The sequence below is a fragment of the Oncorhynchus mykiss genome, unplaced genomic scaffold (assembly GCF_013265735.2).
Source record: "Oncorhynchus mykiss isolate Arlee unplaced genomic scaffold, USDA_OmykA_1.1 un_scaffold_225, whole genome shotgun sequence".
Taxonomy (NCBI): domain Eukaryota; kingdom Metazoa; phylum Chordata; class Actinopteri; order Salmoniformes; family Salmonidae; genus Oncorhynchus; species Oncorhynchus mykiss.
Window position 1 is genome coordinate 508,485 of NW_023493693.1, and position 19,833 is coordinate 528,317.

Sequence of the window (19,833 nt, forward strand, 5' to 3'; positions counted from 1 at the left end):
CAGACCACCTAACACTGTCCCACTACATCCACCACTAGACAGTCTACTGATACAGACCACCTAACACTGTCCCACTACATCCACCACTAGACAGACAGTCTACTGATACAGACCACCTAACACTGTCCCACTACATCCACCACTAGACAGTCTACTGATACAGACCACCTAACACTGTCCCACTACATCCACCACTACACAGTCTACTGGTACAGACCACCTAACACTGTCCCACTACATCCACCACTAGACAGTCTACTGATACAGACCACCTAACACTGTCCCACTACATCCACCACTAGACAGACAGTCTACTGATACAGACCACCTAACACTGTCCCACTACATCCACCACTAGACAGTCTACTGATACAGACCACCTAACACTGTCCCACTACATCCACCACTAGACAGACAGTCTACTGATACAGACCACCTAACACTGTCCCACTACATCCACCACTAGACAGTCTACTGATACAGACCACCTAACACTGTCCCACTACATCCACCACTAGACAGTCTACTGATACAGACCACCTAAAACTGTCCCACTACATCCACCACTAGACAGTCTACTGATACAGACCACCTAACACTGTCCCACTACATCCACCACTAGACAGTCTACTGATACAGACCACCTAACACTGTCCCACTACATCCACCACTAGACAGTCTACTGATACAGACCACCTAACACTGTCCCACTACATCCACCACTAGACAGACAGTCTACTGATACAGACCACCTAACACTGTCCCACTACATCCACCACTAGACAGTCTACTGATACAGACCACCTAACACTGTCCCACTACATCCACCACTAGACAGTCTACTGATACAGACCACCTAACACTGTCCCACTACATCCACCACTAGACAGACAGTCTACTGGTACAGACCACCTAACACTGTCCCACTACATCCACCACTAGACAGTCTACTGATACAGACCACCTAACACTGTCCCACTACATCCACCACTAGACAGACAGTCTACAGATACAGACCACCTAACACTGTCCCACTACATCCACCACTAGACAGACAGTCTACTGATACAGACCACCTAACACTGTCCCACTACATCCACCACTAGACAGACAGTCTACTGATACAGACCACCTAACACTGTCCCACTACATCCACCACTAGACAGTCTACTGATACAGACCACCTAACACTGTCACACTACTCTGAATTATGTCGTGGTTTTGCCGTACAGGCTAAATAGTGAAATATTGTATTGTCAATGCATGGTAAATAGTAACGACGGCATCTATTGGCTATGCATACTAAGTATCGTGCTAGTATGGACATTATGGACCAATGAGAGGAGAGACACTCACCCGGAGGCTTTGTGAATGGTGGGTGACGTGGAGGCCGAGCTGGCAGAGTTCCGCTTGGAGAGGTCGAGCACACTGTCCGCTACGGGAGAAGGAATCAGACAACTAGTCAGAGGTCAGACAACTAGTCAGAGGTCGAGCACACTGTCCGCTATGGGAGGAGGAATCAGACAACTAGTCAGTGGTCAGACAACTAGTCAGACAACTAGTCAGAGGTCAGACAACTAGTCAGAGGTCGAGCACACTGTCCGCTACGGAAGAAGAAATCAGACAACTAGTCAGAGGTCAGACAACTAGTCAGAGGTCAGACAACTAGTCAGACAACTAGTCAGAGGTCAGACACCTAGTCAGAGGTCAGACAACTAGTCAGAGGTCAGACAACTAGTCAGAGGTCAGACAACTAGTCAGACAACTAGTCAGAGGTCAGACACCTAGTCAGAGGTCAGACAACTAGTCAGAGGTCAGGCAACTAGTCATAGGTCAGACAATTAGTCGGAGGTCAGACAACTAGTCAGACAACTAGTCAGAGGTCAGACAACTAGTCAGAGGTCGAGCACACTGTCCGCTACGGGAGGAGGAATCAGACAGCTAGTCAGAGGTCAGACAACTAGTCAGAGGTCAGACAACTAGTCAGACAACTAGTCATAGGTCAGCCAACTAGTCAGTGGTCAGACAACTAGTCAGACAACTAGTCAGAGGTCAGACACCTAGTCAACTAGTCAGAGGTCAGACAACTAGTCAGACAGCTAGTCGGAGGTCAGACAACTAGTCAGAGGTCAGACAACTAGTCAGACGCCTAGTCAGAGGTCAGGCAACTAGTCAGAGGTCAGGCAACTAGTCAAAGGTCAGGCAACTAGTCAGAGGTCAGACAACTAGTCAGACAACTAGTCAGAGGTCAGACACCTAGTCAACTAGTCAAAGGTCAGGCAACTGGTCAGAGGTCAGACAACTAGTCGGAGGTCAGACAACTAGCCAGACAGCTAGTCGGAGGTCAGCCAACTAGTCAGAGGTCAGACACCTAGTCAGAGGTCAGGCAACTAGTCAGAGGTCAGGCAACTAGTCAGAGGTCAGACAACTAGTCAGAGGTCGAGCACACTGTCCGCTATGGGAGGAGGAATCAGACAGCTAGTCAGAGGTCAGACAACTAGTCAGAGGTCAGACAACTAGTCAGACAACTAGTCATAGGTCAGCCAACTAGTCAGAGGTCAGACAACTAGTCAGACAACTAGTCAGAGGTCAGACACCTAGTCAACTAGTCAAAGGTCAGGCAACTGGTCAGAGGTCAGACAACTAGTCGGAGGTCAGACAACTAGTCAGACAGCTAGTCGGAGGTCAGACAACTAGTCAGAGGTCAGGCAACTAGTCAGAGGTCAGGCAACTAGTCAAAGGTCAGGCAACTAGTCAGAGGTCAGACAACTAGTCAGAGGTCAGACAACTAGTCAGACAACTAGTCAGAGGTCAGACACCTAGTCAACTAGTCAAAGGTCAGGCAACTGGTCAGAGGTCAGACAACTAGTCGGAGGTCAGACAACTAGCCAGACAGCTAGTCGGAGGTCAGACAACTAGTCAGAGGTCAGACAACTAGTCAGACAACTAGTCAGAGGTCAGAAACCTAGTCAGAGGTCAGACACCTAGTCAGAGGTCAGACACCTAGTCAGAGGTCAGGCAACTAGTCAGAGGTCAGGCAACTAGTCAGAGGTCAGGCAACTAGTCAAAGGTCAGGCAACTAGTCAGTGGTCAGACAGCTAGTCAGAGGTCAGGCAACTAGTTAGAAATGTGTGGGTTCTAGGTCCTGTTGGGTTCTCTACCTGGTGTGGCTCTAGGTCCTGTTGGGTTCTCTACCTGGTATTGGTTCTAAGTCCTGTTGGGTTCTCAGTCATGTTGGGTTCCCTACCTGGTGTGGCTCTAGGTCCTATTGGGTTCTCTACCTGGTGTGGCTCTAGGTCCTGTTGGGTTCTCTAACTGGTGTGGCTCTAGGTCCTGTTGGGTTCTCTACCTGGTATTGGTTCTAAGTCCTGTTGGGTTCTCAGTCCTGTTGGGTTCTCTACCTGGTATTGGTTCTAGGTCCTGTTGGGTTCTCTACCTGGTATTGGTTCTAGGTCCTGTTGGGTTCTCTACCTGGTATTGGTTCTAGGTCCTGTTGGGTTCTCAGTCCTGTTGGGTTCCCTACCTGGTGTGGCTCTAGGTCCCATTGGGTTCTCTACCTGGTATTGGTTCTAGGTCCTGTTGGGTTCTCTACGTGGTGTGGTTCTAGGTCAAAGATGGGACGAGGATTCTAATATCCCATAACTTTTTGCATAAACAAGGAAGAATTCTAAGCAAAAAGGAAACCAGCAATGCTAGTTAGCAACGGCCCTGGTCCCAATGAATCTGTGTATTTCCCAAAGCTACAGCGTTATCCTGACCTGGGTATCCTCAACAATGCTAGTTAGCAACGGCACTGGTCCCAATGAATCTGTGTATTTCCCAAAGCTACAGCGTTATCCTGACCTGGGTATCCTCAACAATGCTAGTTAGCAACGGCCCTGGTCCCAATGAATCTGTGTATTTCCCAAAGCTACAACGTTATCCTGACCTGGGTATCCTCAACAACGTTATCCTGACCTGGGTATCCTCAACAACGTTATCCTGACCTGGGTATCCTCAACAATGCTAGTTAGCAACGGCCCTGGTCCCAATGAATCTGTGTATTTCCCAAAGCTACAACGTTATCCTGACCTGGGTATCCTCAACAACGTTATCCTGACCTGGGTATCCTCAACAATGCTAGTTAGCAACGGCACTGGTCCCAATGAATCTGTGTATTTCCCAAAGCTACAACGTTATCCTGACCTGGGTATCCTCAACAATGCTAGTTAGCAACGGCACCAGTCCCAATGAATCTGTGTATTTCCCAAAGCTACAGCGTTATCCTGACCTGGGTATCCTCAACAATGCTAGTTAGCAACGGCCCTGGTCCCAATGAATCTGTGTATTTCCCCAAGCTACAGCGTCATCCTGACCTGGGTATCCTCAACAATGCTAGTTAGCAACGGCCCTGGTCCCAATGAATCTGTGTATTTCCCAAAGCTACAACGTTATCCTGACCTGGGTATCCTCAACAATGCTAGTTAGCAACGGCACTGGTCCCAATGAATCTGTGTATTTCCCAAAGCTACAACGTTATCCTGACCTGGGTATCCTCAACAATGCTAGTTAGCAACGGCACTGGTCCCAATGAATCTGTGTATTTCCCAAAGCTACAACGTTATCCTGACCTGGGTATCCTCAACAACGCTAGTTAGCAACGGCACTGGTCCCAATGAATCTGTGTATTTCCCAAAGCTACAACGTTATCCTGACCTGGGTATCCTCAACAATGCTAGTTAGCAACGGCACTGGTCCCAATGAATCTGTGTATTTCCCAAAGCTACAGCGTTATCCTGACCTGGGTATCCTCAACAACGTTATCCTGACCTGGGTAATCCTCAACCTAGGTGCTACAACGTTATCCTGACCTGGGTAATCCTCAACAATGTTATCCTGACCTGGGTAATCCTCAACCTAGGTGCTACAACGTTATCCTGACCTGGGTATCCTCAACAACGTTTTCCTGACCTGGGTAATCCTCAACCTAGGTGCTACAACGTTATCCTGACCTGGGTAATCCTCAACCTAGGTGTGGGTTCTCTCCCAGAGCAGCCTACTACAAAGCAGGATCAAATAGTTAGCCAGGTATCGTTGATAAGCACGGATGTTATAAATATCACCCGGGACTATGAGCCGCAGTGTTCGGCGTTCTTCCTTTCTGTTGTCCTGGAATTCCACAACTCCAGCACCTGAGGAAAGTACCAGGATGTACCTAACGTTCTTCAGCTTTTCAACTTTGAAAAAAAGAGAAACTTATAGATATGCGTTTTCGGGTGTTGAATCAATCGACCCTTCGCTAAAACCCTCTGGCTCCCTTGGATACTGATGCAACCTCTGGTTCCCTTGGATACTGATGCAACCTCTGGTTCCCTTGGATACTGATGCAACCTCTGGTTCCCTTGGATACTGATGCAACCTCTGGTTCCCTTGGATACTGATGCAACCTCTGGTTCCCTTGGATACTGATGCAACCTCCGACAGCGTTTTCCCCCGGAAGCCCATTTTCCCCCTTCTAACCGTTGGAGAAATCTCCTCACAATGATCTCAAACTATGTTTTTAATACACGCAATGAAAATAAACACTGCTAATTCAGGAAACTCTTGGGTATGTTGTGGTGGATTGTTGCTACAATGTCTTCCCGGGAAACCTGGTCAAGTTGTTTCGTAGTGTGGCTAGCCACTGACTACACCCTGTATAGTACGAGTTGCTAACCCATTTGGGGATCGTAAAAGTGCTTTCAGATCGTTTGCTGATGTCGACAGCAAGGTGAGTTAAAATTCCTAATATAGCCAACTTGGCTAGCTAGCATCCATTTAGAGAAAACAAGTTCTAGCAAGTGGCTAGCTAGCGTTAACAACGTTTGGTGGTCAATAAGAAAGAGCTGAGCTAGCTAACCAGCTGAGCTAAGCTAACCAGCTGAGCTAAGCTAACCAGCTGAGCTAAGCTAACCAGCTGAGCTAGCTAACCAGCTGAGCTAAGCTAACCAGCTGAGCTAGCTAACCAGCTGAGCTAAGCTAACCAGCTGAGCTAAGCTAACCAGCTGAGCTAAGCTAACCAGCTGAGCTAAGCTAACCAGTTGAGCTAAGCTAACCAGCTGAGCTAGCAAACACTAACTAAATATAGTTTTGGGATTCTGATAATACTCCCAACAGGCTCTGCATTTCAGGAATCAGTACCTGGTTCGCTGTTTAATTATTTAACCATTTAAACAACGATTTTTCCCACTGCCCTTCATGCGTTTCGGGCTCGACTACAGTTGCTATCCCTTGGAGCGTTGTAATTGGTTGCTCAAAATTTCAGGGCGGGGCTTAGTGAAAGAGTCAATTAGACCTTGCCCATTTAAGCTCATCTTTAAAAAAAAAACTATGTAAAAATAGTTAGGCAAGTTAGCTGGCTAGCTCATTGATCCCGCTTTGTAGTATACCCCACCTGGTGTGGGTTCTGTGTTCTGTTGGGTTCTCTACCCGGTGTAGGTTCTATGTTCTGTTGGGCTCTCTACCCGGTGTGGATTCTATGTTCTGTTGGGTTCTCTACCCGGTGTGGGTTCTAAGCCCTGTTGGGATCTCTGCCCGGTGTGGATTCTAAGCCCTGTTGGGCTCTCTGCCCGGTGTGGGTTCTAAGCCCTCTTGGGCACTTTGCCCAGTGTGGGTTCTAAGCCCTGTTGGGCTCTCTACCCGGTGTGGGTTCTATGTTCTGTTGGGTTCTCTACCCGGTGTGGGTTCTAAGCCCTGTTGGGTTCTCTACCCGGTGTGGGTTCTAAGCCCTGTTGGGCTCTCTACCTGGTATTGGTTCTATGTCCTGTTGGGTTCTCTAACTGGTGTGCGTTCCAAGTCCTGTTGGGTCCTCTACCTGGTATGGGTTCTAAGTCCTGTTGGGTTCTCTATCTGGTTTTGGTTCTATGTCCTGTTGTGTTCTTTATCTGGTGTTGGTTCTCTACCTGGTATGGGTTCTAAGTCCTGTCGGGTTCTCTTCCTGGTATGGGTTCTAAGTCCTGACGAGTTCTCTTTCCGGTGTGGGTTCTAAGTCCTGTTGGGTTCTCTATCTGGTATTGGTTCTATGTCCTGTTGGGTTCTCTATCTGGTGTTGGTTCTCTACCTGGTATGGGTTCTAAGACCTGTCGAGTTCTCTTCCTGGTGTGGGTTCTATGTCCTGTCGGGTTCTCTACCTGGTGTGGGTTCCTCCTCCTGGTTCCGTGTCACAGTGAGGTCTAGAGGTGAGTCGAGGTCAGAACGCTGGGAGCCTGTGGTGGTGGTAAGGCGTGTCTTGGAGGCGTACTCCATGGCAAACTGCCTCACCATCCTCTTCATCAGTTCCTGGGCCACCAGAGGGACGTTAGGGTCTCCGCTGGACGCCAGCTCTGGACAGACAGCCAATCACAGGTAAGCACACTGTCTACGTACATTTATCTTAGCCAATCACAGGTAAACACACTGTCTACGTACATTTATCTCAGCCAATCACAGGTAAACACACTGTCTATGTACATGTATCTCAGCCAATCACAGGTAAGCACACTGTCTACGTACATTTATCTCAGCCAATCACAGGTAAACACACTGTCTATGTACATTTATCTCAGCCAATCACAGGTAAACACACTGTCTACGTACATTTATCTCAGCCAATCACAGGTAAACACACTGTCTACGTACATGTATCTCAGCCAATCACAGGTAAGCACACTGTCTACGTACATTTATCTCAGCCAATCACAGGTAAACACACTGTCTACGTACATGTATCTCAGCGCGTATAAACCAGGTAGCCAACGATGCTACGTAGCGCTGTTAGCATTAAGAGTGTAAACGCCGTCATCTCTGTTCTAGTCGGACGGGGACTCACCTTTCTTATGGAACACAGCGTGGAGGAACCTGTGAGCTGATAGGCTGCTGTCCGAGAGGGAAGGGGCTTGGGAGGGCGTGTCGTCTGAGGGGGAGGCGGCCACTGGGACATGGTCCTATTAGAGGAGGAAGAGACAATGACATCACAGAGGCGTCGTAACAACACATACAAAACCGCAACAACGCCGTAGCCAATCACAGGCCTGCCTCTGCCCAGGTTCCTCTGCCCAGGTTCCTCTGCCCAGACGCATGCCAGATCTTACAACGTCTGGATCCATATGTTATATATCAGCTAACCGCATCATGATGTCCATGACGCGGTCCATGACGTGGCGCGCAACCATTGGTTGATTCACCGCAACGTCTGAGCAGCGGAGCACAACCAACGTCACCTGAACGACAACAGCTACAAATATTCAGCGACTGACAGAGAAACCCAGTAAATCTGATATTATTGAACTAAGCGTTTCCCTGAGAGAGCTGGAACTAAACTGAAGCGTTTCCCTGAGAGAGCTGGAACTAAACTGAAGCGTTTCCCTGAGAGAGCTGCAACTAAACTGAAGCGTTTCCCTGAGAGAGCTGGAACTAAACTGAAGCGTTTCCCTGAGAGAGCTGGAACTAAACTGAAGCGTTTCCCTGAGAGAGCTGGAACTAAACTGAAGCGTTTCCCTGAGAGAGCTGCAACTAAACTGAAGCGTTTCCCTGAGAGAGCTGGAACTAAACTGAAGCGTTTCCCTGAGAGAGCTGGAACTAAACTGAAGCGTTTCCCTGAGAGAGCTGGAACTAAACTGAAGCGTTTCCGTGAGAGAGCTGGAACTAAACTGAAGTGTTTCCCTGAGAGAGCTGGAACTAGACTGAAGTGTTTCAGTGAGAGAGCTGGAACTAGACTGAAGCGTTTCAGTGAGAGAGCTGGAACTAGACTGAAGCGTTTCCCTGAGAGAGCTGGAACTAAACTGAAGCGTTTCCCTGAGAGAGCTGGAACTAAACTGAAGTGTTTCCCTGAGAGAGCTGGAACTAGACTGAAGTGTTTCCCTGAGAGAGCTGGAACTAAACTGAAGCGTTTCCCTGAGAGAGCTGGAACTAAACTGAAGCGTTTCCCTGAGAGAGCTGGAACTAAACTGAAGCGTTTCCCTGAGAGAGCTGGAACTAGACTGAAGCGTTTCCCTGAGAGAGCTGGAACTAAACTGAAGCGTTTCCCTGAGAGAGCTGGAACTAAACTGAAGCGTTTCCCTGAGAGAGCTGGAACTAAACTGAAGCGTTTCCCTGAGAGAGCTGGAACTAAACTGAAGCGTTTCCCTGAGAGAGCTGGAACTAAACTGAAGCGTTTCCCTGAGAGAGCTGGAACTAAACTGAAGCGTTTCCGTGAGAGAGCTGGAACTAAACTGAAGTGTTTCCCTGAGAGAGCTGGAACTAGACTGAAGTGTTTCAGTGAGAGAGCTGGAACTAGACTGAAGCGTTTCCCTGAGAGAGCTGGAACTAGACTGAAGCGTTTCAGTGAGAGAGCTGGAACTAGACTGAAGCGTTTCCCTGAGAGAGCTGGAACTAAACTGAAGCGTTTCCCTGAGAGAGCTGGAACTAAACTGAAGCGTTTCCCTGAGAGAGCTGGAACTAAACTGAAGCGTTTCCCTGAGAGAGCTGGAACTAAACTGAAGCGTTTCCCTGAGAGAGCTGGAACTAAACTGAAGCGTTTCCCTGAGAGAGCTGGAACTAAACTGAAGCGTTTCCCTGAGAGAGCTGGAACTAGACTGAAGCGTTTCCCTGAGAGAGCTGGAACTAGACTGAAGCGTTTCCCTGAGAGAGCTGGAACTAGACTGAAGCGTTTCCCTGAGAGAGCTGGAACTAGACTGAAGCGTTTCAGTGAGAGAGCTGGAACTAAACTGAAGCGTTTCCCTGAGAGAGCTGGAACTAAACTGAAGCGTTTCCCTGAGAGAGCTGGAACTAAACTGAAGCGTTTCCCTGAGAGAGCTGGAACTAGACTGAAGCGTTTCAGTGAGAGAGCTGGAACTAGACTGAAGCATTTCCGTGAGAGAGCTGGAACTAAACTGAAGCGTTTCCCTGAGAGAGCTGGAACTAGACTGAAGCGTTTCCATGAGAGAGCTGGAACTAGACTGAAGCGTTTCCCTGAGAGAGCTGGAACTAGACTGAAGCGTTTCCCTGAGAGAGCTGGAACTAGACTGAAGCGTTTCCCTGAGAGAGCTGGAACTAGACTGAAGCGTTTCCCTGAGAGAGCTGGAAGTAAATCGAGACAGAAAATAGCAGTCCGTTTGTATCACGGAGCTGAACTTACATTGATCAGCAGGCTGCAGAAGGAACAACTGGCTTTCACTGCCCAGTCCTCTAGCTCCTCGGGTTCACAGTCTGGAAACACACACACACACACACACACACACACACACACACAATAAAGTCTCAGTGGCACCAACTGGGAGCGAACACGTGTACACACACGATCATAGACAAGACAAGACTCATGTCTAACACAAAATACCTGCACGCAAATACACACACACACACACACACACACACACACACACACACACACACACACACACACACACACACTGACACTCACCGTCAAAAATATTGAGGTCTCTGAGCAGCAACGGGCCATAGATTCCCTCCAGAATGCTCTCAAACCCTGGAATACACATCAACTAGTGGTTAGAGTGGAGAGGAGGTAGGTACCCTAGTGGTTAGAGTGGAGAGCCCTGGAATACACATCAACTAGTGGTTAGAGTGGAGAGGAGGTAGGTACCCTAGTGGTTAGAGTGGAGAGCCCTGGAATACACATCAACTAGTGGTTAGAGTGTAGAGGAGGTAGGTAGACTAGTGGTTAGAATGGAGAGCCCTGGAATACACATCAACTAGTGGTTAGAGTGGAGAGGAGGTAGGTACCCTAGTGGTTAGAGTGGAGAGCCCTGGAATACACATCAACTAGTGGTTAGAGTGGAGAGGAGGTAGGTACCCTAGTGGTTAGAGTGGAGAGCCCTGGAATACACATCAACTAGTGGTTAGAGTGTAGAGGAGGTAGGTAGACTAGTGGTTAGAGTGTAGAGCCCTGGAATACACATCAACTAGTGGTTAGAATGGAGAGGAGGTAGGTAGTCTAGTGGTTAGAATGGAGAGGAGGTAGGTACCCTAGTGGTTAGAGTGGAGAGCCCTGGAATACACATCAACTAGTGGTTAGAGTGGAGAGGAGGTAGGTACCCTAGTGGTTAGAGTGGAGAGGAGGTAGGTACCCTAGTGGTTAGAGTGGAGAGGCGGCAGGTAGCCTAGTGGTTAGAGTGTAGAGGAGGCAGGTAGCCTAGTGGTTAGAGTGTAGAGGAGGCAGGTAGCCTAGTGGTTAGAGTGTAGAGGAGGCAGGTAGCCTAGTGGTTAGAGTGTAGAGGAGGCAGGTAGCCTAGTGGTTAGAGTGTAGAGGAGGCAGGTAGTCTAGTGGTTAGAGTGTAGAGGAGGCAGGTAGCCTAGTGGTTAGAGTGTAGAGGAGGCAGGTAGCCTAGTGGTTAGAGTGTAGAGGAGGTAGGTAGTCTAGTGGTTAGAGTGTAGAGGAGGCAGGTAAGTCTAGTGGTTAGAGTGTAGAGGAGGCAGGTAGTCTAGTGGTTAGAGTGTAGAGGAGGCAGGTAGCCTAGTGGTTAGAGTGTAGAGGAGGTAGGTAGTCTAGTGGTTAGAGTGTAGAGGAGGCAGGTAGCCTAGTGGTTAGAGTGTAGAGGAGGCAGGTAGGATGGATATAGGTCTGTAACAGTTTGGGTCTAGAGGCAGGGCAGGATGGGTATAGGTCTGTAACAGTTTGGGTCTAGAGGCAGGGCAGGATGGGTATAGGTCTGTAACAGTTTGGGTCTAGAGGCAGGGCAGGATGGGTATAGGTCTGTAACAGTTTGGGTCTAGAGGCAGGGCAGGATGGGTATAGGTCTGTAACAGTTTGGGTCTAGAGGCAGGGCAGGATGGGTATAGGTCTGTAACAGTTTGGGTCTAGAGGCAGGGCAGGATGGGTATAGGTCTGTAACAGTTTGAGTCTAGAGGCAGGGCAGGATGGATATAGGTCTGTAACAGTTTGGGTCTAGAGGCAGGGCAGGATGGATATAGGTCTGTAACAGTTTGAGTCTAGAGGCAGGGCAGGATGGGTATAGGTCTGTAACAGTTTGGGTCTAGAGGCAGGGCAGGATGGATATAGGTCTGTAACAGTTTGGGTCTAGAGGCAGGGCAGGGTGGATATAGGTCTGTAACAGTTTGGGTCTAGAAGCAGGGCAGGATGGGTTAAACTGGCAGTTAGCATTATATTGACGTTAACAGTTGTGAGATTAGGCTACAGGTTAAACATAAAATAAACAAATAAACAAATTAAACAAACACCGGCTGTTGTTGACCCTCAGTTCAAATACATATTATTTCCTACTTAATGAAGTGATTGAAATTATCTTCTTCCTCAATAGTCTATTCCAGCAGACTACCGGGGGGAAAACAAGCATCTCAACAACAACAACAACAACAACACCTCGCTACTCATGTTTAATACATCTGTCTGTTAATTTGAACCATTCAAGCTGCTAAAACCATTCAGTTTACATCTTGACTACTGCAGACTATCTGAAATGAGAGGTGGGCCTCGTGGGTGTGTGTGTGTGTGTGTGTGTGTGTGTGTGTGTGTGTGTGTGTGTGTGTGTGTGTGTGTGTGTGTGTGTATCATGTGCTGCTTATGTCTCTGAAATAAGATGCAGGCTTCGTGTGTGTGTGTGTGTGTGTTTGTGTGTGTGTGTATCATGTGTTGTTTAGGTCTCTGAAATAAGATGCAGGACTCGTGTGTGTATCATGTGTTGCCCATGCCTATCGAAATGACAAGTCAATCTCGCAAATGGGCCATTTATAACCGTTTGTAGTCTTAACATGGTGGTTTGTTGCATATGGCCCATATACCACGGCCAACGGCTGTATCCAGGCACTTGGTATTAGCCTGTTGCAAACGTAGCAGCTACTCTTCCTGGGGTCCAAACAGAACACAGAACACAGAACACAGAGCACAGAGCACAGAGCACAGAACACAGAGCACAGAACACAGAGCACAGAGCACAGAACACAGAGCACAGAACACAGAACACAGGGCACAGAACACAGAACACAGAACACAGAACACAGAGCACAGAACACAGAGCACAGAGCACAGAACACAGGGCACAGAACACAGAACACAGAACACAGAGCACAGAACACAGAGCACAGAGCACAGAACACAGAACACAATTCAGAACATCAATAGACAAGAACAGCTCAAGGACAGAACTATATACATTATTAAAAGGCACATGTAGCCTCCATATCAATGCTTAAACACAAACTATCTGGGTCCAATAGGGGGAGAGGAGGTGTGGCCGGGAGGTGTGGCTTTATCTGCCCTCATATCAATACATAGACACAAACTATCTGGGTCCAATAGGGGGAGAGGCGTTGTGCCGTGAGGTGTGGCTTTATCTGCCCTCATATCAATACATAGACACAAACTATCTGGGTCCAATAGGGGGAGAGGAGGTGTGGCCAGGAGGTGTGGCTTTATCTGCCCTCATATCAATACATAGACACAAACTATCTGGGTCCAATAGGGGGAGAGGAGGTGTGGCCGGGAGGTGTTGCTTTATCTGCCCTCATATCAATACATAGACACAAACTATCTGGGTCCAATAGGGGAGGAGTGGCCGGGAGGTGTGGCTTTATCTGCCCTCATATCAATACATAGACACAAACTATCTGGGTCCAATAGGGGAGGAGTGGCCGGGAGGTGTGGCTTTATCTGCCCTCATATCAATGCATAGACACAAACTATCTGGGTCAAATAGGGGAGGTGTGGCCGTGAGGTGTGGCTTTATCTGCCCTCATATCAATACATAGACACAAACTATCTGGGTCAAATAGGGGAGGTGTGGCCGGGAGGTGTGGCTTTATCTGCCCTCATATCAATACATAGACACAAACTATCTGGGTCCAATAGGGGAAGAGGAGGTGTGGCCGGGAGGTGTTGCTTTATCTGCCCTCATATCAATACATAGACACAAACTATCTGGGTCCAATAGGGGGAGAGGAGGTGTGGCCGGGAGGTGTGGCTTTATCTGCCCTCATATCAATACATAGACACAAACTATCTGGGTCCAATAGGGGGAGAGGAGGTGTGGCCGGGAGGTGTGGCTTTATCTGCCTTCATATCAATACATAGACACAAACTATCTGGGTCCAATAGGGGAAGAGGAGGTGTGGCCGGGAGGTGTGGCTTTATCTGCCCTCATATCAATACATAGACACAAACTATCTGGGTCCAATAGGGGGAGAGGAGGTGTGGCCGGGAGGTGTGGCTTTATCTGCCCTCATATCAATACATAGACACAAACTATCTGGGTCCAATAGGGGAAGAGGAGGTGTGGCCGGGAGGTGTTGCTTTATCTGTTTTGTGAAACCAGGTTTTCTGTTTATTTAAAACAATATGAGATGGAAGGAAGTTCCATGCAATAAGGGCTCTATATAATACTGTACGCTTCCTTCAATTTGTTCTGGATCTGGGGACTATGAAAAGACCCCCGAGGGGCACTTCTGGTGGGGTAAGTGTGTGTGTCAGAGATGTGTGTAAGTTGATTGTGAAAACAATTTGGGATTTTCAACATAATGTTTCTTATAAAAACAACTCTTAGCCAAGAGAGACTGGGCATCCACAGTATTAATATCAGCCCTCTGATTACAATGAAGAGCGAGACGTGCCTCTCTGTTCTGGGCCAGCTGCACTTGACCTTAAGCATCGTGCTTAAAGCCAATTTGTTCTTGATTCTAAAATGTGGTCGGAGGCGCCATATGGAAGGGAGTGAGGAAACTGCGGAGACCAAATTGAGTTCCATTCCACATCACTCCCAAATGTTGTTACGATGCGGACGGCTCCGTATTGGCTCCGCCTTGACATGACAGGTTGATGGTAGCTGGGGGGGGGGGACTTCCTGTATAAACACAAACTCACTTCCTTCACAACAGCTCTGAGCTGCTCGCGAGAAGTATGACTGAGTTCTGCTGAGGCCATATCACAGTAAATGCTGATTGGCCATATACCATATCACAGTAAATGCTGATTGGCCATATACCATATCACAGTAAATGCTGATTGGCCATATACCATATCACAGTAAATGCTGATTGGCCATATACCATATCACAGTAAATGCTGATTGGCCATATACCATATCACAGTAAATGCTGATTGGCCATATACCATATCACAGTAAATGCTGATTGGCCATATACCATATCACAGTAAATGCTGATTGGCCACTGCAGACGTTTCCTGAACCGTGCAGAGACTTAACCGTGATATATTGGCCATATACCACCCCCCCCCCCCCCCCCCCCCCCCCCCTCATGCCTTGTGTCTTAAATCACAGCAGTCAAACTAATTAAAATCGACATGTGGATGGATTAAAAAAACTGTTGAGTTTAAATAAAAAGGTTAATTATATTTTCTCTTGCGACATATAGTCAACATTTGTTTATTAAATTTGCAATTAGTATTTTAATGAAAAATTTAAATTTTTCTTCCAACATCATTACAGGTTTCATCGTCGATATTCCTTCATTTTGACGCGATAAGATTATGTAAAAAAAAGTGTTTATACGACCAATCTGGCAACTTCTCTCTTGCAAAAAAAAAACGGAAGTGGGCTAGTTCAGGCCTTTTGGCAGGTCATTTGGCTAAATATTTGTACTTGACCTGGCAACCCTATCGCTAACATTAGCTAACGTTACACTCATAACCCCCTTCCCCGAAATAACCTAAACAATGTCAATGTCTAGCTAACATATTTAAACAGCAGGCGAACTAACATAACCTATAGAACAACTGTATAGCACGAAACTGTTATTCTAACATGTTTCACTAACAATTAAACGTTAGCTGGTATTATAACGCGATCCTAACTAAACGTTCGCTATACAAATGAGTATGAAAATGTAAACATGTTTCCCCATGTCAATAAAGACCCTTGACTCGAACGGTAACTAGTTATAGTAACCATAACAAACACGGCAGCTAGTTATAGTAACCATAACAAACACGACAGCTAGTTATAGTAACCACAACAAACACGTTATAGCTAGTTATAGTAACCATAACAAACACGGTAACTAGTTATAGTAACCATAACAAACACGTTATAGCTAGTTATAGTAACATAACAAACACGGTATAGCTAGTTATAGTAACATAACAAACACGGTATAGCTAGTTATAGTAACCATAACAAACACGACAGCTAGTTATAGTAACCACAACAAACACGTTATAGCTAGTTATAGTAACATAACAAACACGTTATAGCTAGTTATAGTAACCATAACAAACATGGTATAGCTAGTTATAGTAACATAACAAACACATTATAGCTAGTTATAGTAACATAACAAACACGGTAACTAGTTATAGTAACCATAACAAACACATTATAGCTAGTTATAGTAACATAACAAACACGGTAACTAGTTATAGTAACCATAACAAACACATTATAGCTAGTTATAGCAACCATAACAAACACATTATAGCTAGTTATAGTAACATAACAAACACGGTAACTAGTTATAGTAACCATAACAAACACGTTATAGCTAGTTATAGTAACCATAACAAACACATTATAGCTAGTTATAGTAACATAACAAACACGGTATAGCTAGTTATAGTAACATAACAAACACGTTATAGCTAGTTATAGTAACATAACAAACACGTTATAGCTAGTTATAGTAACCATAACAAACACATTATAGCTAGTTATAGTAACATAACAAACACGGTATAGCTAGTTATAGTAACCATAACAAACACGTTATAGCTAGTTATAGTAACCATAACAAACACGGTATAGCTAGTTATAGCAGCCATAACAAACACGGTATAGCTAGTTATAGTAACCATAACAAACACGTTATAGCTAGTTATAGTAACATAACAAACACGGTATAGCTAGTTATAGTAACCATAACAAACACGTTATAGCTAGTTATAGTAACCATAACAAACACGTTATAGCTAGTTATAGTAACATAACAAACACGGTAACTAGTTATAGTAACCATAACAAACACGGTATAGCTAGTTATACTAACCATAACAAACACGGTAGCTAGTTATAGTAACCATAACAAACATGGCAGCTAGTTATAGTAACATAACAAACACGTTATAGCTAGTTATAGTAACATAACAAACACGTTATAGCTAGTTATAGTAACCATAACAAACACGTTATAGCTAGTTATAGTAACATAACAAACATGGCAGCTAGTTATAGTAACCATAACAAACATGGCAGCTAGTTATAGTAACCATAACAAACACGACAGCTAGTTATAGTAACATAACAAACACGGCAGCTAGTTATAGTAACATAACAAACACAACAGCTAGTTATAGTAACCACAACAAACACGGTATAGCTAGTTATAGTAACCATAACAAACACGGCAGCTAGTTATAGTAACATAACAAACACAACAGCTAGTTATAGTAACCACAACAAACACGGCAGCTAGTTATAGTAACATAACAAACACAACAGCTAGTTATAGTAACCATAACAAACACGGCAGCTAGTTATAGTAACATAACAAACACAACAGCTAGTTATAGTAACCACAACAAACACGGCAGCTAGTTATAGTAACATAACAAACACAACAGCTAGTTATAGTAACCACAACAAACACAACAGCTAGTTATAGTAACCATAACAAACACGACAGCTAGTTATCGTAACATAACAAACACGACAGCTAGTTATAGTAACATAACAAACATGGCAGCTAGTTATAGTAACCACAACAAACACGGTATAGCTAGTTAAGCTAATCCAACTAGCTTGTTAGCTGCTAGAAATCATGGACTTCTACGAGGTGTTTTTACATGGACGTACATTGGAAACAGCCAAGACAGGACAAAGAGAAACGGAGTCAACAGAAAACGGACATGCTAAACTACCTGCTGCTATTAAAGACAGCTTGTACAGGCATTTAGCATTAGCGGCTAACGTTAGTTACCTGACGTTATTAAAGGCAGCTTGTAAAGGCATTTAGCATTAGCGGCTAACGTTAGTTACCTGACGTTATTAAAGGCAGCTTGTAAAGGCATTTAGCATTAGCAGCTAACGTTAGTTACCTGCTGTTGAAACGGTATCTAGCATTAGCGGCTAACGTTAGTTACCTGCTGTTGTAAAGGTATCTAGCATTAGCGGCTAACGTTAGTTACCTGCTGTTGTAAAGGTATCTAGCATTAGCGGCTAACGTTACAGCTAAACCGGGTTTAACTCATGTTGTGGATCTTTCCCTTTTTGTACTTCGGGGATGTAAAATCGCTTCCAAGTTCAAAAGGCCATTTAAAAAAAGATGCCTAGGTTTCTTCTTACCGACGCAGTTGATCAGTTTGTGCCGCCAGGTATCGAGTTCCCGCTTGAATCCGTTCCTTTCTACGGTGCATTTGGAGCTGCGGCACCGGGCAGCCATTCTGTCTGCCTCCTCCTTTCACCCTGCTCGGTCTCTCTTTGCGTCATCAGGAGTCAACCTCCGCTCATCACGACTGACCTCTCTCTCTCCCTGGCACTTTCTCTCTCTCGCTCTCTCTCTCTCTCTCTCCCTGGCTCTTTCTCTCTCTCTCTCTTTCTCTCTCTCTCTCTCTCTCTCTCTCTGTCTCCCTCTCTCTCTCTCTCTCTCTCTGTCTCTGTCTCTCTCTCTCTCTCTCTCCCTGGCTCTTTCTCTCTCTCTCTCTCTCTCTCTCTCTCAATTCAAGTTTAATGTATGGGGCTTTATTGGCATGGGAAACATATGTTTACATTGCCAATGCAATAAACAAAAGTTAAATAAACAAATGAACAGTAAACATTACACTCACAAAAGTTCCAAAAGAATAAAGACATTTCAAATGTCATATTATGTGCAAATTGTGTGTGCCCCCCCCCCCCCCCCCCCCCCCCCGTGAGAACTTGCACAATTGGTGGATGACTAAATACTTTTTTGCCCCACTGTAGTCTATACCATCTACTGCATCTTGTATACAGTCTATACCATCTACTGCGTCTTGTATATAGTCTATACCATCTACTGCATCTTGTATATAGTCTATATCATCTACTGCATCTTGTATATAGTCTATACCATCTACTGCATCTTGTATATAGTCTATACTATCTACTGCATCTTGTATATAGTCTATACCATCTACTGCATCTTGTATACAGTCTATACCATCTATTGCATCTTGTATATAGTCTATACTATCTACTGCATCTTGTATATAGTCTATACCATCTACTGCATCTTGTATACAGTCTATACCATCTATTGCATCTTGTATATAGTCTATATCATCTACTGCATCTTGTATATAGTCTATACCATCTACTGCATCTTGTATATAGTCTATACTATCTACTGCATCTTGTATATAGTCTATACCATCTACTGCATCTTGTATATAGTCTATACCATCTACTGCATCTTGTATACAGTCTATACCATCTATTGCATCTTGTATATAGTCTATATCATCTACTGCATCTTGTATATAGTCTATACCATCTACTGCATCTTGTATATAGTCTATACTATCTACTGCATCTTGTATATAGTCTATACCATCTACTGCATCTTGTATACAGTCTATACCATCTATTGCATCTTGTATATAGTCTATACTATCTACTGCATCTTGTATATAGTCTATACCATCTACTGCATCTTGTATACAGTCTATACCATCTATTGCATCTTGTATATAGTCTATATCATCTACTGCATCTTGTATATAGTCTATACCATCTACTGCATCTTGTATATAGTCTATATCATCTACTGCATCTTGTATATAGTCTATACCATCTACTGCATCTTGTATATAGTCTATACCATCTATTGCATCTTGTATATAGTCTATATCATCTACTGCATCTTGTATATAGTCTATACTATCTACTGCATCTTGTATATAGTCTATACTATCTA

At 45.3% G+C, this 19,833-nt stretch overlaps 1 protein-coding gene across 9 annotated transcripts in view; it reads right to left on the bottom strand.

Moving 5' to 3' along the window:
- The window catches only part of LOC118948220 (serine/arginine repetitive matrix protein 2-like), a 48,398-nt gene extending 29,939 nt beyond the window's left edge, over positions 1–18,459 (bottom strand). For 6 of the 9 annotated variants that reach the window (XM_036973189.1, XM_036973188.1, XM_036973186.1 and 3 more), the window contains exons 1-6: positions 18,243–18,459; positions 10,397–10,462; positions 10,112–10,182; positions 7,826–7,940; positions 7,149–7,340; positions 1,357–1,435 (exon numbers count right to left, since the gene is read on the bottom strand). In XM_036973189.1, coding sequence (XP_036829084.1) covers positions 1,357–1,435; positions 7,149–7,340; positions 7,826–7,940; positions 10,112–10,182; positions 10,397–10,462; positions 18,243–18,339 — 620 coding nt within the window. In that variant the 5' untranslated portion in view covers positions 18,340–18,459. Of the gene's footprint in view, positions 1–1,356; positions 1,436–7,148; positions 7,341–7,825; positions 7,941–10,111; positions 10,183–10,396; positions 10,463–18,242 lie in introns of those variants that run through there. The other 3 variants (XM_036973183.1, XM_036973190.1, XM_036973191.1) reach the window with 3 other exon arrangements.
- Positions 18,460–19,833: the final 1,374 nt, after the last annotated feature.